Genomic DNA, 20,892 nt, shown 5'->3' with positions numbered 1-20,892 from the left:
TGTCAGAAACTTCCTGCAGAACTCTGAAAAGTTGCAGTCAGAACAACTGACTACTGGAATACACTGAGGGAAACCTAATGCTTATTTGAATTGCAAGAGTTGTATATGGAGAATTGGGCCACAGAGAAGCAAGTACATTTAGTCCATTGCCAAACAACCAGAAATTCCTTACAGAGGCCTATTGAATGAATAAAGTAAATGTGGAAAAACTAATGCCCCCATGACACTGATAACTTTCTCTGCAAAACTGGCTCAGCAAGGTGATTTGCGAGCTGCCTGCGGTGCCTCGTGGTGAAATCATGTTCACCTCTGCCTTCAAAGCTGATCACCTTCAGGTCAACTTGCGGCAGGTTGCCAATTGCCTAAAATTCCTGGAAAAAAAGAAAAGTGAGTAAATACTCAGCTTATTATGCTGCGTCTCATCACTGAGCACTACCTTCCCACACCCCATGTATCTCTAAGACATTACTTAGCAGTTTTAGAATTCCAAGGAATGTTTCTGACTTGTGGAAATGATTATTATAGTGATCAAATCATTTAAAAGTTTGGGGAGCCTAGATGGCCCAGTTGGTTAAGCGTCCTGACTCTTGGTTTTGGCTCAAGTCATGATCTCACGGTTTGTGAGTTCAAGCCCTGCATCAGGTTCTGTGCTAATGGCACTGAGCCTACTTGAGAGTCTCTCCTTCTATCTCTGCCCCTCCCCCACTTGTGCTCCCACTCTCTCTCTCAAAATAAATAAATAAACTTAAAAAAATCATTTAAGGGGCGCCTGGGTGACTCAGTTGGTTAGGCGACCGACTTTGGCTTAGTCATGATCTCATGCTCTGTGAGTTAGAGCCCCACGTTAGGCTCTGTGCTGACAGCTCAGAGCCTGGAGCCTGCTTCAAATTCTGTGTGTCGCTCTCTCTGCTCCGCCCCTGCTCACACTCTGTCTCTTTCTTTCTCAAAAATAAATACATTTTATTTATTACTTTTTAAATACTTTCACATGTAAAAGTTTCCAAAGACTGTTCTGTATCTTGATTGTATCAATATCATTATTATGGTTTTGCAAAATGTTACCACTGCCAGAAACTAAGTAAAGAGTGTTCTGGATCTCTGTATTGCTTCTTACAAACTGCATGTGAATCTACAATTATCCCAGAATAAAAAGTATAATTTAAAAAAGTTTCCACATGGAGGAGGGCACTTGTGGGGATGAGCACTGGGTGTTATGTGGAAACTAATTTGACAATAAACTATTTGTAAAAAAAAATTAAAAAAAATAAAAATAAAAAAGTTTCCAAAGATTTAAAATGTAAAACAATGTCCAGATTACTGGATTTTTCTTCACCATAGCACAGAACTTTATGTAGTCAAGCCTCTTCAAATGTGTAGTAGCTATTAAGTTTGAGCTGCGGGCACATTTTTCTGGAAGGGCTTCCTCACCTTTTCTTCAAACACACAAAGAAAGAACGAAAGAAAGAACGAAAGAACGAAAGAAAGAACAAAAGAAAGAAAGAACGAAAGAAAGAACGAAAGAAAGAAAGAAAGAAAGAAAGAAAGAAAGAAAGAAAGAAAAGAAAAAAGCTATTTCTTCTGTCAGGTGACAGCTCAAGTAGAATTACACCCATGCATGAGTGGAGGTAGTAGCTGACAAATTTTGTCCTTTTTTCTTTAAATCCAACTTATTTTCTGTTGCCTTTTGCTCTTTCCTCATTTCAGTGGGTCACATGAGCCATTAACACTTCCATAAGCTGAAAAACCTATGATCTCTGATTATGAGGAGGATTCAGTAAAATAAGTATTGCATGCGCATGCACTTTTCTGAGTGCTCCATAAATAGCACTAGTTACTACTGAATTACTATAATCTGTTGGCGGAGAGGTAGCTGTTACTAAAATTTCCAAATAGATTTTTTGGCATCCATTAGGTAATAGGGAGCTAAGAAAAATGCCTTAAACAAATGAAATTTAGGGGCGCTTGGGTGGCTCAGTCGGTTAAGTGGCCGACTTCGGCTCAGGTCATGATCTCACGCTTCGTGAGTTTGAGCCCCACGGCGGGCTCTGTGCTGACAGCTCAGAGGCTGGAGCTGCTTCAGATTCTCTGTCACCTTCTCTCTCTGCCCTCCCCTGCTCTTGCTTTGTCTCTCTGTCTCTCAAAAATAAATAAACATATAAAAAAATCAAATTTAAGCAAACCCAATGGTACCCATCATTGTTACCATGAAAATGATGATGATATTGACAGTGTACACAGAACTTTTGAATCTTATTTTTTAAATTTGTTTTTATGTTTATTTATTTTTGAGAGAGAGAGACAGAGCACAAGTTAGGGAGGGCCAGAGAGGGATGGAGACACAGAATCTGAGGCAGGATCCAGGCTCTGAGCTGTCATCACAGAGCCCAACGGTGGGCTCGAACTCACAAACATTAGATCATGACCTGAGCTGAAGTTAGATGGTCAACCAACTGAGCCATCCAGGTATCCTGAACTTGTGAATTTTAAACTGCATGCTTACATGTCCTTTTATTAGATCCTGGCAATCCAGTGACACATATTATTATCCAGATAAATTATATCCTCTTTTTACAAATTAAATTTAAACTTGGAGTGCCTGAGTGATTTGAGGTAAATAAGGCAAATTAGCCCTCCCTTACCTAACTTATTCCTCTTTAAAGGGAGATAATAATCTTGGCTTTCTATCATTCCAGGGTTCTATTTGTAACACAAACTGTAACCTGGGCACACAATAAATGTTTGCCAATAATAGTAGTGGTGTAAAAGTTCAGTATTTATCTGAAACAAGTCTAGTTCCACTATAATTTTTTTCCCTGTGATGTTTAGAGCAGAGAACATTTTCCTACTTGCACTTGGCTAAGCAACCTTTCAAGCACTGAGATTTATGTTTATTTCAGATTCAAATGTATTCTCATGTCAAGATTTGCTTGCAGAGAGTAACTCTGTCTTTTCTGATTAGAAGGTGAGTATAACTCAGTGAAGAGACAGTTTACATAATTTGGAGGCTCAGGTGGATTGGTCTGGGACAGGCTACATTTGTTACCTCTCTGGCATTACTCTACTTGTTCATTTTTTTGGCATAATATGGTAAGAAAGCATAGGAGCTTACATTGTAAAGATTTGGCCATGTTCTAATTCAACCAGTTACTCCTAATTGTAGGACTACGGGCAAGCCATGTAGTCTCTTAGAATCTCAATTTTCTCAGCTGTAAAATGCAAATAACACCTCACACAAGTGTTACAGGGCTAATTGGAACTATATATATTCAAAGTTTTTATTTGAGAGAGAGACCATGTGTGTGTACACGTGCGTGCACACACACACCTACACCCACACACACAAGTGGAGTGGCAGAGGGAGAGAGACAGGGAGAGGGAGGGAGAATCTTAAGCAGGCTTCACACCCAGTATGAAGCCTGATGTGGCGCTTGATCTCACAACCTTGAGATCATGACCTGAGCCAAAATCAAGAGTCTGATGCTTAATCAACTGAGCCACCCAGGTGCCCTGAGAACAGTTTTTTAAATGTAGTGCACTTGATGCATTCTTCTTTATTTCTATTTTTATTTTTTTAAGCTTATTTATTTATGGGGGGGCAGAAAGAGGGGGAGCGAGAAAATCTCAAGCAGGGTATGTGCTGTCAGCGTCAGGCTGCAGGGTTCCATCTCACAAACAGTGAGACCATGACCTGGGTCAGATCAACAGTCAGATGCTCAACTAATTGGCTGAGCCACCCAGGTGCCCCTATTCTTCTTTTTTAAATAATCTTTTTATTACAAAAATAAGAAATGTTCACTATGGGACATTTTAGAAAAGCAAAGCAAGCTGAAAGGATAAAACAAAGATTACCTGACTAAACAGCCCCTAGAGCAATTCTTAACCTTCAACAGGTGTCAAAATTGGAAGGCTTGTTCACAGATTGCTGGGTTCACTTCCAGAGTTTCTGATTCAGTATTTCTGGAGTGGGCCCCAAGTATCTGCATTTCTAATAGAATCCCGGGTGATACTGGTGTTGCTGATCTGGGGATGACACTTTGAGAATGAATCACCAGCCTAGTGCAAAACACTAATAACTTTATATAAGCATATATGGTGTATATTTTTTATTGTTTTTATAAAAACCCAGTTTCACACTATCATGTCACCTTTTTTATTCAACAAACTCCTCTTTGTACATGCACTTTTCTATACATGTGCTTTGTGCTGCAGCTGAGCAAGCCCAGAGAGCCAGGAAAGAAATTGCTGACTGTCTGGCTTATGGGAAAGATGAACGAGCTCAGATCCGAGTGGAACATGTTATCTGAGAAGACTACCTCGTGGAGGCCCTGGAGATCCTGGAACTCTGTTGTGACCTGCTGCTGGCTCAGTTCACCTTGATCCAGGCCACAAAGTAAGACGTATTGAACCTGCACAGTTTTCAGGCTCAAAGGAGTGAGAAGGCATCCCTGCACCCAGTGAGGTAGTGGGTGCACTCTAACTTGCTGGTACTATGCCAAAGGACTTTGTCTCTAATTTTTATAGGAATAAGTAGTGCTGTTTGAGGAGAATATGTTAGTCCAAGGAGCCATGTTTTTTTTTTTTTTTAATTTTAAAAATGTTTTACTTATTCTTGAGAGAGAGATAGAGAAAGCGTGAGCAGGGGAGGGTCAGAGAGAGGGAGTCACTGAATCTGAAGACAGGCTCTAGGCTCTGAGTTAGCTGTCAACACAGAGCCTGGCGCGGGGCTCGAGCCCAAGAACCGAGAGATCATGACCTGAGCCAAAGTCAGATGCTCTACCGACTGAGCCACCCAGGCGCCCCCAAGGAGCCATGTTTAGAACCTTATGGTTGTTGGGGCACCTGACTGGCTCAGTGGGAATAGCATGTGACTCTTTTTTTCTTTTTGCTTTTTCAGCCATTTCTTCTTATTTACAGTTTGTGTTCAATGCAAATCAATTCCATAACATGAGAAGTTACTATGAATCAAAGCATAAATACACAAACACAATATATAATCCAAAGAAGATGTAGAGCATTCAGGTATGAAACAAAATGGAATGTTCTCGCACACAGTAGCTTGAGATCTGTTGGATATGGTTGTTCTGGTGTGGGTTCCTAAAGATGGGAAAAAAGCACTTTGGTAATCAAGGCTACTGTGGCCATATTAGATAGTGGAACATCTAAGCATCAGTGTGTGACCATGCGAACAAAACACCTTCGTGTGTTTTTTTAAAACGCTTTCTTGGGGCGTCTGGGTGGCTTAGTCGGTTAAGCGTCCGACTTTCACTTAGGTCATGATCTCGCGGTTCGTGGGTTCGAGACCCGCGTCGGGCTCTGTGCTGACTGCCAGCTCAGAGCCTGGAGCCTGTTTCAGTCTGTGACTCCCTCTCTCTCTGACCCTCCCCTGCTCACGCTGTCTCTCTCTCTCTCTCCTACAAATAAATAAAACATTAAAAAAAAAAAAGCTTTTTTTTAATGAAATTTTTTAAATTTTTTTAACGTTTTATTTATTTCTGAGAGAGAGAGAGCAGGGGAGGGTCAAAGAGAGAGAGACACAGAATCTCTAGAGGTGTAGAAGGGAGGGCGAGATCACGAAGAGACTGGCTGTTGACTGGAGAACACCGCCATTTGGTGTGGTGGTGGCATTAGCTGGATTTGGGCCGGTTGAGGTATTCTGGGAGGGGTTACTCAGGCGTCACAACAGTTGTTTGATTTGCATAAATCTGCATGGGTAGGAGCAGCACCAGAAGCAGCAGCCCCAGTCCGAGCCTGGCCACCATCGATCTGCCCATGTCCGCTCCATCAGCATCGGTGCACGGCGCGTCTCACTGGATGCGGGTTGAGTGGAGAACCGCTGGCTTGGGGCTGGTGAAAGTAAGGTGGGTAGCATGTGACTCTTGATCTTGGGGTCTTAAGTTTGTTGAGTGTAGAGATGCCTTAAATAAATACATTTAAAAAAATATGGTTGTCTTTTTTCCCCTTGAGTTTGTAGAAGAGTGGGGAAATACAGACAGAAAAAGAATCCATAATCACCAAATCTAGAGATAAGAATTTTGGTTTATTTCTTTCAGTCTATATGTGTATTTGTGTATTTTTCTATGTGTGTATAAACACATACGTGTGTGTATAGTTATATATACCTATGTGTATATATACCTATGTGTACATATAGGTATATATTGTAATTTCCCTTAAAAAGAATTATTTGACACTAGTGGGGCCTGGGTGGCTCAGCTGGTTGAGCGTCCGACTCTTGGTTTCAGCTCAGGTGATGATCTCACAGTTTCCTGGGGTTGAGCCCTCTGTTGGGCTCTGGGCTGGCAGCGCAGAGCCCACTTGGGATTCTCTCTCTCTCTCTCTCTCTCTCTCTCTCCCTCTCTCTCTCTTTCCTCTCTCTGTCCCTCCCCCACTTGCACTGTCTCTGTGTCTCTAAAAAATAAACACTAAAACTTTTTTCAACATTTATATATTTATTTTTGAGAGAGAGAGAGAGAGAGAGAGAAAGCAGGGGAGGGTCAGAGAGAGAGGAAGAAAGAGAATCCCAAGCAGGCTCACACTGGCAGTGTGGAGCCTGATGTGGGGCTCAAACCCATGAACCATGAGATCATGACCTGAGCCGAAACAAAGAGTCAGACACTTAATTGAGCCACCCAGGCACAGTGGAGACAGAATAACTTGTTTAAAGATTTTGGACTAGGGAACTTAGGGAACTTTGGACTAGGGAACTTTATAACAAAGCTAGCATCAAGCAAGCTGAGATTCTTTAAAAAAAATTTTTTTTTTAATGTTTAGTCATTTTTGAGAAACAGAGAAAGACAGAGCACTTGTGGGGATGGAGCAGAGAGAGAGAGAGAGAGAGACAGACAGAATCTGAAGCAGGCTCCAGGCTCTGAGCTATCAGCACAGAGCCTGATGTGGGGCTTGAACTCACCAACTGTGAGATTATGACCTGAGTCGAAGCTGGACACTTAACCAACTGAGCCATCCACGTGCCCTGCTGAGATTCTTTCTTTATGAAGAAAGCATACGTTTTCCTAAATGTAAGTGGCCTAGTAATATGAAAAAAGTTAATAAATTTAGAAGCTTCAACTTTGGAACATCTTACATCATGACCACACATTATAATTCAGGACTGACATTCAGCTGAGACACAGAGATCTAGCTGCAGTGTTGTTTCAGGCTGGTGGTGTTTAGTGTTATTTCAGGGTGTCCACTCTGACTGGAGGGTAACTTGCTGTACTGGTTGCTGAGTGTGTTGAATACTGCCTTTGACATAATTCAAATACTTCCAAAATCAGAATTCTCAATTTAAAGTATTTTTCTTAAGTTTATCTTCTTCCTCTTATTTTACTTAGTTTGAGGTTCTTTCACCCGAGGATAGGGCTGTATTTATGATATAAGCAGAGCCCCTCCTCATTGTTACTAAATTTTTAAAAAATTTTAAATTGTACTTTTACAGAAAAAATACTAGAAAGATGAAGGACAATGACTGAAAGGTGAAAGACCACCTCAACTCTTTTTGTTTCTGAGTTTGTGGATATGTGTGTGACCAATTCTGTTATGTTCTTTATCTTGTAGCTAATGTGCAAATTAAATGAGACTACTCCACCCCAGGTTCTAGTAGAACAGTGCCTGATAGAAATTGCTAAGAACTACAATGTGCCATATAAATCCAAGCCAACCATTATGGTGAGTACTTTCAAGAAGAAAGAATTGACTTAAAGCTGAGATTTTTTTTGTGCACCAGAAGATTTTTTTTTTCTACTTAGGAATCTGGCTTCCAGAGTAGCTCTGCCAGGATTGTAAAGCAGGTGATATGTGCACCTTTTCTCCACCCACATACTTTTTCTAACAGAGCTTGACTTCTGCTGTCACATGACCTTTATAAGTTGGTAACAATAGGGTAGAAAACAAGGATGAAGAAACCTGAAGTGTTATACTTACAAGTGTGTAAACAAAAGAACCCCACCAAAACACATGCGTGTACACATACACACACACACAGGAGTGTGTAAAACCTTTTTAGTTCCTAAGATCTCAATTTTATCTCAGAGTTATTTTGAATTTTAATAAAGAGTTCTTGAATTAAGGCTACAAGATCCAAGGTATAAGGGACTATCTTTGGGCGTTAAGAGTATGAGTTCAGTAGTGAAATGACCCATATTCAGACCCTACATTCACCATTTATTAACCATAAGACCTCAGAGAAGTGACTTACCCTTTCAAAGACTCAGTTCTCTGGGCTTTAAGAAGGGGGATAATAACAGTTAATAGTTATTACCAAGTCTCATAAATTTGTTGAGATGATTAAAGAAGTTAATATGAATAAAGAAGTTAAATGCAATGGCTGGCACATAGCCAATGTAATCAAGTTTTGCTTTCCATCATCATCATCATCATCATCACTCAAGGTGGTCTAAGCTTCTAAAAGGTGGTCATGGAATGTTTAGGGCAAGAGGGATTTCCCCCTAATGCCTTTGAATTGCTGAAGTGGCATGTATCATGTTGGACTGTGTTAAGGGGCACGCTTTTCTGAGGCTTTGCTCTGGATTGTTTCCTGATAGGACTCTCATATTCCTTATTTCCCCCTCTTCCAACGAGTTATACGGTTTGTTGAAGAATGACACATTGTAAAAATTTAGACAACGCAGAAAGGGACTTTGAAGAAGTAAAAGCCACATGAAATACCACTAGAGATGTGGCCAAGGGCTGAGTCTCTAGACTTTTTCTTTTTTCTTCTCTATTCTTTAGGTGATTTCATCCTACATCATGGTTTTCAAACCCATATTTATGGTGAAGACTTCCATATGTCTATCACTAGCTAAGAGCTGTAGGTTGATATGATCTCCAGACTGGTATATCCATCCACCTTCTTGATATCTTCACGTGGATGGTTCAGAGGCATCTTAAACTTAACACATCCAAAAGTGCTCTCACCCCTTTCAAGGACCTATTCTTTCTTTCTTTCTTTTTTTTTTATACAATTATTTTTTTTTAATGTTTTATTTATTTCTAGGAGAGAGAGAGAGAGAGACAGCGTGAGCAGGGGAGGGTCAGAGAGAGAGGGAGTCACAGACTCTGAAACAGGCTCCAGGCTCTGAGCTGGCAGTCAGCACAGAGCCCGACGCGGGGCTCAAACCCACAAACCGCGAGATCATGACCTAAGCGAAAGTCGGACGCTTAACCGACTAAGCCACCCAGTCGCCCCTCAAGGACCTACTCTTTCTACAGTTCATGGCAATTCTATGCTAGGGCAAAATCTTGATATCTTCCTTGACTCTACCCCTTTTTTCAACCCCTAGCCTTCAACCAATCCTCAGTGATTCTACCTTCTAAATATATCCAGAATTCTGCCACTTCTCACCACCTCCATTGACGGTATTCTGATGTAACATACAATAGTCTCTTGCCTGAATGACTGCAATAGCCTCTTAACTGGTTTTCCTGCCTCTACTCCTGTTCTCCATTAATTGATGTTCAATTTAACAGTCAGAGATCTGGTTAGAACCTAAGTCAGATCACGTCACTCTTCTTTTAAAGCCTTACAATGGCTTTTTAATTCACTTAGAATAACAGGCAGCACCTTTGCTGTGACCAAGGAGGAAATGCACTCTCACCTCTTCTCTCTGGCCTCGTTCTTTCTACTCTTCCCCTTATTTACTCTGCCTCAGCCACACGGGCCTCTTTGTGCTTCTTCAAACACACTTGCTGGCTCCCACCTCAGGACCTTTGTACTTCCAGTACTCTGTGTTCTCTAGCTATCTGCTGTGTCCCTCCCTCACTTCCTTCAAGTCTGTACTTATGTGTTCTCTGTGAGTCTCTTCCCAGCTACCGTCTCTAAAATGTCAACTCTTCCCTCTTTTCTGCTTAATGTTTTTACTCTATTGCTCTTAACTCTATCTAACATACTATATAGTTCACTCAGCGATCTTGTTTATTAACTGTTTCTTCCACTGAACTATTAGTTGTATGAGGACAGGGACTTTTGTCTGTTTCATCCACTGTAGCATCCCTAGCACTGTGCCAGGTTTACATTAAGTGATCAATAGATTTTTGTCAAAATAATGGATAAATTCAGAGTTTACCACTGCCAAAGCTTGATAAACTTTCTTGTAGACCTATCTATGCATATTTATGTGCAGTTCTTAATCACTGAAGTATTACAGTGTCTGACCCATAGGCATTCAAAACACAGTCTTTGAAAGAGAGAGAAAGAAGATGGCATGGGCCAGAAGCTTGAAGGTTGCTAGAATTGACTTAACTTATGTTAGAATCTGAGCTTCATGAGGGCAGGAACCATGTGTCTTTGCTCACCATTTCTTCCCCTGTGCTTCAAAGAATGTTCGGCATCTAGTAGGTATGTAATAAACAAATGTGTGATAAGTTGAGAACCCAATGTGATTCTTAGCCTCTTGCCTCAGGTGGAAGCCCCGGCAGACCTGGTCAGTATTGGGTTTACTGAGGATATTAAGAAAGTGTTGTTGACAAAGCAGGTGGAACTTTAGCAGGAACTTATGATCCACTTGGGGCATCGCCAGTATCTGCACAGGGACCCTTTCCTGTGAGACCCTCAGCCTCTTGTTTTTCATCCCTTCCTCCTGAAAGACAGGTCAGTACAGAGAGGATTCTGGAATGGGACTACCAGTAGTGCCAAAATATATTTCTACATGGGCCTTTTGAATGGTAGAATACTCTTTGTGATTTTTTTAAGGCCAGGGGGCCTATTTGCAGTCATTTAGCTGACATTTGATGTTTTTTTTTTTTTATTTTTTTATTTCTAGGAGAGAGAGAGAGAGACAGCGTGAGCAGGGGAGGGTCAGAGAGAGAGGGAGTCACAGACTCTGAAATAGGCTCCAGGCTCTGAGCTGGCAGTCAGCACAGAGCCTGACACGGGGCTCTAACCCACGAACCGCGAGATCATGACCTAAGCGAAAGTCGGACACTTAACCGACTAAGCCACCCGGGCACCCCGTCATTTGATGTGTTTTTAAAAAATGTTTATTTATTTTTGAGAGAGAGAGAGAAACAGTGAATGAGCAGGGGAGGGGCAGAGAGAAGGGGGAGACACAGAACCTGAAGCAGGCTCCAGGCTCCGAGCTGTGAGCAGAGACTGATGCATGGCTCAAGCTCACAAACTGAGATCATGACCTGAGCCAAAGTCAGACGCTTAGCCAACTGAGCCACCCAGGCACCCCTGTGGGGAAAGAGGAATTTAAAGCAAATCTCAGATATCATATAATTTCAACTGTAAATATTTCTGTAAATATCTCTAACACATACCTTTTGTTTTTATAATATAAAACAATGCCATACCGTTATGATACTCCATACAATGAAAAATAATTCCTTAATATCATATAATACTCAATCCACATTAACTTTTGCTGATTGCTGGGGTGCCCTGGGTGGCTCAGTCGGTTAAGTGTCCCAGCTTTGGCTTAGGTCATGATTCACGTTTTGTGAGTTCAAGCCCTGACTCGGGCTCTCTGCTGTCAGCACAGAGCCTGCTTCTGATCCTCTGTTCTCCCTCTCTCTCTGCCCTCCCCCCACCCCCGGTTCTCTCTCTAAATAAATAAACTTTAAAAAATTTTGCTGATTGTCTCAAAAATGCATTTTTATAGTTATTTTATTGAAATCAGGACCCAAAAAGATCTATACATTCTATTTGGTTGATATCTCTCTTAAATCTTTTCATCTCTAACACTTCCTTCTCCTGCCAGTCCTTTTCTCCTTGCCATTTATTTGTTGGAGAAAGAGTCCTTTGACTTTATTAAACTGAATCATCTTTCACATGCAGCATCTCCAGGCTTTAAGACAAAAGATTTCCTGATTCTTGTATGAGACCACTAGTGACAAAAGCAGCAAAACTCATAGTTGCTCCTAAGGTTAATTTCCAGAAGGCAGAAGTAGAAACTTCACCTTCACAAGATGGACTGTGATAAGTTAATTTTATGAAATATTTATTGAAGGCTGACTATGAACAAAATATGTGTTTGGCACTCAAATCAATCACATCTCAGTGACGTTTTTCCTTTCAGAATGATTCCAGTAAGAAGAGTGATTTGCCTCCTTCACTGGTTCCTAGTAAGTATAGGGAATGCTGGTAGAAGCTGTAATTGCTTACTATTCACTGAAGATTTTTCACTTCTTATAAGACTATTCCTCCATAGGTGAGAGAATGTTATTAGTGACTTACTAGGAGTAAGTGGGTTCCTTTATAGTAGCCGACAGTTTTCAAAGTGGGTATTAGATCTCAGAGAGATCTTTAACACACAAAAAAGTTTTAAAACCACTATCACACTAGATAATCATGGCACATAGTCTGAAAAACTGTGCCTTTTTTAGAAGTCCAGATTGCCTTTGAAGCAAAGGCCAACAAAATGTCACCACTACCACCGTTTGCATGATGGGAGAGTTGTCTAGTTCTCCAGCCAGATTATATGCTGCACTCTCAAAAGTAATAATAACCTACTGTCTTTGAGGCTGGGATTTCTTTCTACAAGACTGTATTATTGTGACTTTTAATTATATTTATTGAAATGAACAGGTTCAGGACTCAATCTCCTGACTTCTCCAAAGCCAGAATCAAGATCCAAGATCGGTTTTGATAACTTTATGCTGCCTGATTTGCCTGATGTAAAACCTCAAGCAAGCCTATCCATTGACCCTTATGGTTCTGAGGAAGTTGATTTTGAAGATCTTAACCGGAGACTTGAAATGCTCAAGAAAACCACCTAATTCCTTGGTCTTGGATTGAGTACTTAATTGCCTGGGAATCAGGGCTCTTCAGCACAAATTCTAATGTGGCTACTTGTGTGTGGGTCTGAAGTTTTCTCATTTACAACCCCTTCCATCTTTGAAAGTCTATGGTTCTCTGTCTGTAATAATGTGTGCGTATGTGTATGTGCATACACATATAATTATTCCTGTCTCTGAAACTTCTATAATTCTTAGATGAAGATTCCTGACCTAAAGAATTTTTATTAATTATAGTCAATAAACTCTTGTTTTCTCCTGGATCCTTACTTCTCTCATAATGATCACTTTTTCTAGGGAGACAGAATGGTGTGTATTTAATTCCTACCCACTTTACTAGCTATGAAGACTTTTGCTAAATCGTACCTCCTGTCAAATGTGCATAAGAGTGCAAAGAAACCAGAGGAATATGTGTCTTTTTTAAAATGTGTATTTTAGGGGCACTGAGGTAGGTCAGTTGGTTAAATATCCTATTCTTTTTTTTTTTTAAGTGCATTTGTTTATTTTGAGAGAGAGATACAGACAGACAGAGCACAAGTGGGGGAAGGGCGGGGGGGGAGTGAAGAGAGAGAATCCCAAGCAGGCTCCATGCAATCAAAGAGCCCAATACAGGAACTGAACACATGAATCACAAGATCAGGACCTAAGCCAAAATCCAGTGTCTCAATCGACTGAGCTGCCCCGGTGCCTGTAAATATTTTACTTTTGATCTCAGGGTCTTGAGTTCAAGCTCTATGTTGGGTTCCACACTGGGTATGAAGCCTACTTTAAAAAAAAAAAAAGAGTATTTTAAAGACTGGGGTGCCTGGGTGGGTCAGTAAGTGTTCGACTTCAGCTCAGGTCATGATCTCATGGTTCATAAGTTTGAGCCTCACATCAGGCTCTGTGCTGACAGCTCAGAGCCTGGAGCCTGTTTTGGATTCTGTGTCTTCCTCTCTCTCTGCCTCTCCCCTGCTTGTTCTCTCTCTCTTTCTCAAAAATATGTAAACATTAAAAAATAAAATAAAAAAGAGTATTTTAAAGAAAGAATGTGCAACACAGAGTGAAAGAGAGGCGTTGTTAGCAAATCAGTGGAATCTCATATATCTGGGTTCTGCCACTTGCTAGCTGTGAGGCTCCTTTTTCTCATCTATAAAATGGGGACAATAATGAAAATTAAAAAAATAATGTACGTAAAGCCCTTTAGCACTTATTAGGTGCTCAATAAATATTAGGTTCATTTTCAGTTTCTATTTGCTAAGTTTTAGTGGACTAAATATTAGTGATTCTATAGGATAAAGGAGAGGCTGAGAAAACAAGATGGTCAGATTAATTACTTTGTTTGTTGTACAACTGGCATTTTTGTTTGTTTTTCTTTTTTTTTAATGTTTTATTTATTTCTAGGAGAGAGAGACAGCGTGAGCAGGGGAGGGTCAGAGAGAGAGGGAGTCACAGACTCTGAAACAGGCTCCAGGCTCTGAGCTGGCAGTCAGCACAGAGCCCGATGCAGGGCTCGAACCCATGAACCGCGAGATCATGACCTAAGCGAAAGTCGGACACTTAACCGACTAAGCCACCCAAGTGCCCCTGTTTGTTTTTCTTCTTAATAGCCCTTGTTTTAGAGTAGTTTTTGGTTCACAGCAAAATGCCAAATTAATTTTTATTACTTTTTAATTATACATATGTTTATATGTTTATTTTTGAGAGAGAGAGAGCACAAGCAGGGGAGGGACAGAGAGAGAGAGAGAGAGATTGAAGAGACACAGAACCCGAAGTGGGCTCCAGGCTCCGAGATGTCAGCACAGAGCCCAACATGGGGCTCAAACCCATGAACTGAAGTTCAGATGAACTTGACCTCAGCTGAAGTCAGATGCTTAACCAGCTGAGCCACCCAGGCGCCCTATATATATATTTTTTATTTTAGAAAAAGAGCACAAGCAGGGGGAGAGGGACAGAGGGAGAAAGAAAGAGAATTTCAAGCAGGCTCCATGCTCAGCATGGAGCCTGATTCAGGGCTCAATCCCACAACCCTGGGATCATGACCTGAGCCGAAATCAAGAGTCAGATGCTCAACCAACTGAGCCACCCAAGCACCCCTCAAATTAATTTTAAAATCCAATTATTGGTTATGCAAAAATCTTTGTTTCAGAATCCTATTTTACATTGCCCCTTTTGCAGGTAACAAAGTGATACTTATAGACCAACTTCTCTGTTTAAAAAAAATCAGTTTGATCTTGAATGTTTTATTCTAGGATTTCCCCCTCCTCATAAAAAACAAGTTTATTCAAAGAATATGAGGTCAAGGGAGGATCTTCCAAATCCAAGGCCAGGGACCCACTTGCACAGCAAGCCAGCTGCCTCTCCTGTGGAGTATGGTGTCTCACCCGGGCACCTGTTTGAGTCCTAGATCATCCTCTGGAATGTGTGACCAGTTTGATAGAGGATTTTGGTGTTTCCTCAACTGGGTACCAGACTGGTTGCCCCAGTTACCGTGTATGTCCCAACACTTCTTGGCATTCCCAGGTTTATTTTATTTTTTAAAAAGTTTTATTTAAGTAATCTCTACACCCAGTGTGGGGCTCGAATTCATGACCCTGAGATCATGAGTTGCATGCTTGTCTGACTGAGCCATTCAGGCACCCTTCCAGGCTAATTTTATTTACTTATTTATTTAATTTTTAAAATGCTTATTCATTTTTGAGGGAGCGAGTGAGCGGGGGAGGGGCAGAGAGAGAAGGAGACACAGTATCTCAGCTGTCAGCACACAGCCCTATGTGGGGCTCGAACTCATGAACTGTGAGATCATGACCTGAGCTGAATAAGGAAGCTCAATGGATTGAGCCACCCAGGCGCCCCCAGGCTAATTTTAAAGCAAACTGCAGAACTGCCTGCTTTTAGAGGAGTAAGGATGGGGCTAGGCACATGAAGGAAAATGAAACCAATCTACCATGGAAACTTCTAGGCAAATGATGATGCCCATATTAAGGAAATAGAATTACTTGAGTAGGAAATGAGTCAGAAGCACCGGTGACTTTCTGGACGGTGCATCCTTCTCTGGTGGCCACAGTTTTGTCTTCTCTAGACTAGAGAATGGCACCACTTCCTCAAGTTGAGGTTTGAGTTGGTTGCAGCCTCATGTCTGGTAAGAGTTTTCACTCCAAAAGTGGCATCATAATACAGAATCCTTTACAAACCAAGTATGACATAAAACATCTCCATTGGCAGACTCTGGACTGCCTTTTTTTTTCTTTCAGTTTTTATTTATTTATTTTGAGAGAGAGAGAGAAAGTGCAAGTGGGGGAGGGGCAGAGAGAGACAGAGAGAGAGAGAGAGAGAGAAAGAGAGAGAGAGAGGAGAGAATGAGAATTCCAAGCAGGCTCTGAGCTGCCACTGCAGAGCCCAATGCATGACTTAAACTCACAAACCCTAAGATCATGGCCTGAATCAAAGTCAGACATTTAACCCACTGAGCCATTCAAGTACCCCAGGGCTGCCTCTTTTAAATCTCTAAATCAAAGAAGGACCTTGGCTGGACCTTGCATCCTGTATGCTTTGGTCATTACTTTGAAGGGACATATAGTAGATTTCCTAATGGTCTTGGTAGGAGGCCAAAGAGTGTATGGAGTTGGATGTTAGAATTTCAATGTTTACATCATTTCTAGCTCTTATGCCACAATTAAAGATTAATTCCTAAACTCTTTTCTCAAGCCAGGATAAATTGTGATTAGGCACCCTGCTTAAAAGAACTACAAAAATGCTTTTTGTGAAAACACTACATAAACAACCGAGGGACTAGTTTCTCTCTGACTTTCAGGCTTATTTATAGACTCAGGTGACTCAAACAAGTGGAGCCACCTCCTTGACTCATGTCACTGTGTTTCCAACAGGGTTGTGTCTCCTTCACTCTCCTTTCTCAGCTGAGGTCTTTGGCATGTGGAGAAGCAGGAAGAATTCCTGGTGAAAGACACTGACCACATTTCTGCAGGGAGAGTCTCCTTATCTGCTGTAAAGGTCTTATGGGTTCAGCTGCTGATACTGAGTCATTTAAGAACCCACTGAAACTAAGTCCCCAAAAGAGGGTCCCTTCTGATACCAGAGATTCCAGCTAACATGCCATGTCTTCCAAAAGGCTTTTTTCACAGCTCTGGGGCCCAACGACCTCTCATTTTTCTGCTTCTTTTGGGATCGTTTATCAGTTGAATGATAATATCATTGATATTTTTATGTGTTGGAAGATTTTTTTAAAAATCTAGTATTCCTTAATGAGATAAAGGATGGTAGGACAGTCTCTTCTGAAATGCCTATAATGAGGGTACCTGGGTGGCTCCATCGAATAAGCATCTGACTTCAGCTCAGGTCATGATCTTGTGGTCCGTGAATTCCAGCTCCAAGTCAGGCTCTGTGCTGACAGCTTAGAGCCTGGAGCCTGCTTCAGATTCTCTGTCTCCCTCTCTCTCTCTCTGCCCCTTTCCTGCTCACGCCCTGTCTCTGTCTCTCTCTCTCAAAAATAAACAAACATTAAAAAAATGAAATGTCTAAAACAGATTATGTGCACCCAGGACAGTGTGGTGTAGTAGACTCAGGCAATATATTTATTAAATGATTACTATATAAGCTAAAAGATATACAGTTACCCCTCACTTTTTAAAAGTTCACATTAGGCCACTTTGATTTTGTGAATGACCTACATTAGTAACTGTTTTGGCTAACCAAAGGAAATCTGAAAAAAATGTTCACTTTCACACAAAAAAGTAGAGGCGTCTGGGTGGCTCAGTTGGTTAAGCATCTGACCTCGGCTCAGGTCATGATCTCACATTCATGAGCTTGAGCCCTGTGTCGGGCTCTGTGCTGACAGCTCAGAGCCTGGAGTTTGCTTCGGATTCTGTGTCTCCCTCTCTCTGTCCCTCCCCAGCTTGCACTGTCTCTCAAGAAATTAATAAACATTAAAAAATTTTTAAAAAGCACAAACAAAAGTAAAGGTAAAAAGTAAAATCAGCATTCAGCACTTGCTTTGCAGTGAGCTTTTACATAGGCAGTATGCACACAGTGATAGTGGCCCTGCCAAGATTCTTCCCTGAAAACTACACTAAAAGTGAGATAATATTTATCCTAAAGAAAGCTCCTATTTATTGAGCCCTTACCATGTGCCTGGCACTGTTCTAAGTACTTTAAGAGTATCGGCTCATTTGATTATTACACCAGCCTTAAGGTGTCAATACTACTGCTCTTACTAACTCTGTTTTATAGACAGGTACACTGAGGTTCAGAAATCCTCAGAGATGTTAAGTAATTTGCTAAAGGGCATACAATAAAGAAAGGAAGAGCAGCATTTAAAATATTTTTTTAAAGTTTATTTATTTTGAGAGAGAGAGAGAGAGTGAGAGTAAGTGCACTTGAGCAGGGGAGAGGCAGCAAGAGAGAGAGAGAGAGAGAAAAGGAGAGAGAGAGAAGGAGAGAGAGAGAATCCCAAGCAGGCCCTGAGCTATCAGCGCAGAGCCTGATGCAGGGCTTGATTCCACGATCTAGGAGATCATGACCTGAGCCCAAATCAAGAGTCGGACATTCAACCGACTAAGCCACACAGGCACCCCAGGAAGAACAGCATTTTAAACCCAGGCAGTCTAGCACCAGAAACTAATACTCGTAACTACTATGCTATAATGCCTGTATGGTTTACAAGCCCATGATAGGCAAGAAGCAAATGAATAACTGTATATAAAAACACTTTTGTAAATTGTAAGACACAATGCACTACTGTTGCTTGGTAGTGGACAATCAAGAAATGGTTTAGATGCATTGTATGGTGGCATAAAAGCTGTTTTATACTTATGTTCTCACAATCCTTGATACTTTTCAAAGTGCTTTTTACACATTTGATCCCTCTGGATAACAAGCCATTTTGAATCCATTTTGGAACAAGGCTAGTCATAAAGAAAGCATTCATAATATTTATATATTAAAAATGTGTAATAATTTTATAAAGTATTTACTCACAAATAAATACTTCAGGGCCACTGAAGTAACAAGTCCAGAGATATTAAATACCCTGCTTAGGCAGGACTGGCATCTGAATGTCTGGCTCCTGGCTGATGCATCTTTAGTTTAGTTTTGTTTCTTGTTGTTGTTGTTGTTATTTGTTAAATTGAAGCATATGAGTTTTTCAATAATTAACAAACTATAAAAATAATGATTTTTTTCTCCCAGCCATTCTCTCTTCCTAAAAGTTTAGTTAATCCTTCTGGGATGTTGCTATTTTAAAAACAAAAATCCTGGGGTGCTTGGCTGCTTCAGTCAGAAGGAGAGAACTTGACTCTTGATCTCAGGGTCATGAGTTTGAGCCCCACATTGGATGTAGAGATTATTAAAAATATAAATAAACTTTGAAATAAAGAAATAAAAACAAAGATCTCCTTTAACATTTGGATCTGTAAAACTGCATTATTTTATAAGAACTTTTTTTTTCAAAATTTAAGTCCTTTTTTTCCCAAAAAGTACAGTATGCTCGTTGCAAAAACAAAACATCATAACATAAAAATCCTGTACAATCCCACCATCCAAAGATAATCATTTTCACATTTTAGTTTTATCTTTCAACTTTTTTTCCATGTGTATATACACTTCTTTACAATATTATTATAACACCATTTTATAATGTTTTAAAAAATCTGTCATACCATGATAAGAGCTATAGCTTCATTTTTATTGGCAGCATAGTACTCCATTTTACTGATGTGCAGTAACCTACATGAAAGTAGAGATTATGCTTGATTAAATGGGGAGTAAGCCTTCCCAAACTTTAAATGCTAACCCGGAAACCAAAGATCTTAGGATAATGATAACCATGCTATATATGAAAGTCAACTGCTTTTATTTTTTAGTTTCACTGGAGGAGTTTGGTAATTATAAAGATAAATAAAAGTAAAAAAGAAACATGGACTGGGTTTACATCTTTTAATGTCTGCCATATTCTATTTAATGCTCTGCCATTTGGCATGTTACTAAAAAAGTTCCTTCCTCTTTCTTAAGATAGTTTAATTTTTCTTTTGTGGTTTGCAGTGGTAAACACTTAAACTCTAAACAAATTTTTGTGATGTTGCAAACAAAATAATTTAATCGCTTTGCAACCTGCAAACTCTTTACTTTTTTATGGGAGTCCCAAATTGTTCTTTAGCATATGTTCATGCCTAGCATTACTTCATAGGAATATGTGTTGCGACATCACTATGTTTTAGTTTTATGCTACTACTTCCAGGCTGTGTGATCTAAGGATGCACCGTACAGTAGTGCATTGGGGAGAGGGGAGAGGGATGAGGCAACTGAATTCCATGAGCATTCTGCTCCCCAGACCATTTGCCTTGATTCCACCCTGAGCGTGGGGAGTGGGGGTGGATGGGTGTGGACTCTTCTCTAATTCAGGAAGTGGCACCATATAGCAGAATCAGTGGGGGAGGGGAGAGGGAGGGTAATAGTTTCTCTGAGACTCTGTCTCCTTACATGTAAAACTAAGTTACTTATGCTTGACTAATCTGATTTAGGAGGTTGGTAGGAGGGTCACATTGGGTTACACACAGGAAGATGCTTTTATAAACAATGTGATATCAATATTACTAATAGTAAGTGATACTTAGTATTATCATGCTACTGGCCTTTGTCACTTGCTAAGCCCTAGTAGCTCACGAGCAAACTTGTGCTCCTGAGTTCAATTTTTGTAAAATGTTTTGAAATCTCTGCATAAAAACGGCTGTCTGAGGAAAAAAGAGAAACCTCGTGACTCTGAAAGGTCCTAAACTTAAGATTTGTGGTTAGTTCAGTTCTGTTTGGCATCCAGCCAGGTGCTGTGCTTTATTCACTTTTGGGACTACTCTGCCGCCAATCTACCTGAAGGATTTTAGTTTAGGTAGGTCACCTTTCCTTGAAATGATCCAAAATATCAATGACCCTCTTTACCTTTCACGTGGAAAATATCTGTGTCAGGCGTTCATAATTATTTATCAAGCCACGAACTGTCTGGGTAGACTGTCTTGGGCTCAGGTCATTAGTTAATGAAGACAGAGTCAGCCCACTCTTTAATTAAGAGTTTTATCGCTCACTAGTGCAAACGCTTTGTTTTTACACACGAGGAAACTGAGGCCCTGAGAGATTACATGACTCGTCCAACGCAGGACGTTGAGTGGTGGT

The 20,892-nt window shown here is 40.6% G+C and overlaps 1 protein-coding gene across 1 annotated transcript; it reads left to right on the top strand.

The window, feature by feature from the left end:
- Positions 1 to 5,775: 5,775 nt before the first annotated feature.
- LOC144225179 (IST1 homolog) lies at positions 5,776 to 12,892 on the top strand. The gene is made up of 4 exons (XM_077756354.1): positions 5,776 to 5,858; positions 7,558 to 7,668; positions 12,018 to 12,063; positions 12,527 to 12,892. Exons 2-4 carry the CDS (start codon positions 7,561 to 7,563, stop codon positions 12,715 to 12,717), a joined length of 345 nt encoding a protein of 114 aa, XP_077612480.1. The 5' UTR covers positions 5,776 to 5,858; positions 7,558 to 7,560; the 3' UTR covers positions 12,718 to 12,892.
- Positions 12,893 to 20,892: the final 8,000 nt, after the last annotated feature.

This window comes from Crocuta crocuta, unplaced genomic scaffold (genome assembly GCF_008692635.1).
Source record: "Crocuta crocuta isolate KB4526 unplaced genomic scaffold, BGI_CrCroc_1.0 scaffold388, whole genome shotgun sequence".
Lineage (NCBI taxonomy): Eukaryota > Metazoa > Chordata > Mammalia > Carnivora > Hyaenidae > Crocuta > Crocuta crocuta.
The sequence above is the reverse complement of the archived record's forward strand: the minus strand, read 5'-3'. Positions and strand labels throughout refer to the sequence as shown.

Coding starts and splice junctions, on each gene's coding strand:
- LOC144225179 (XM_077756354.1), top strand. CDS start 7,561: ATGTGCAAATTAAATGAGACTACTCCACCCCAGGTTCTAGTAGAACAG. Junction 7,669..12,017: donor AATCCAAGCCAACCATTATG/GTGAGTACTTTC, acceptor TTTTCCTTTCAG/AATGATTCCAGTAAGAAGAG. Junction 12,064..12,526: donor GCCTCCTTCACTGGTTCCTA/GTAAGTATAGGG, acceptor TGAAATGAACAG/GTTCAGGACTCAATCTCCTG.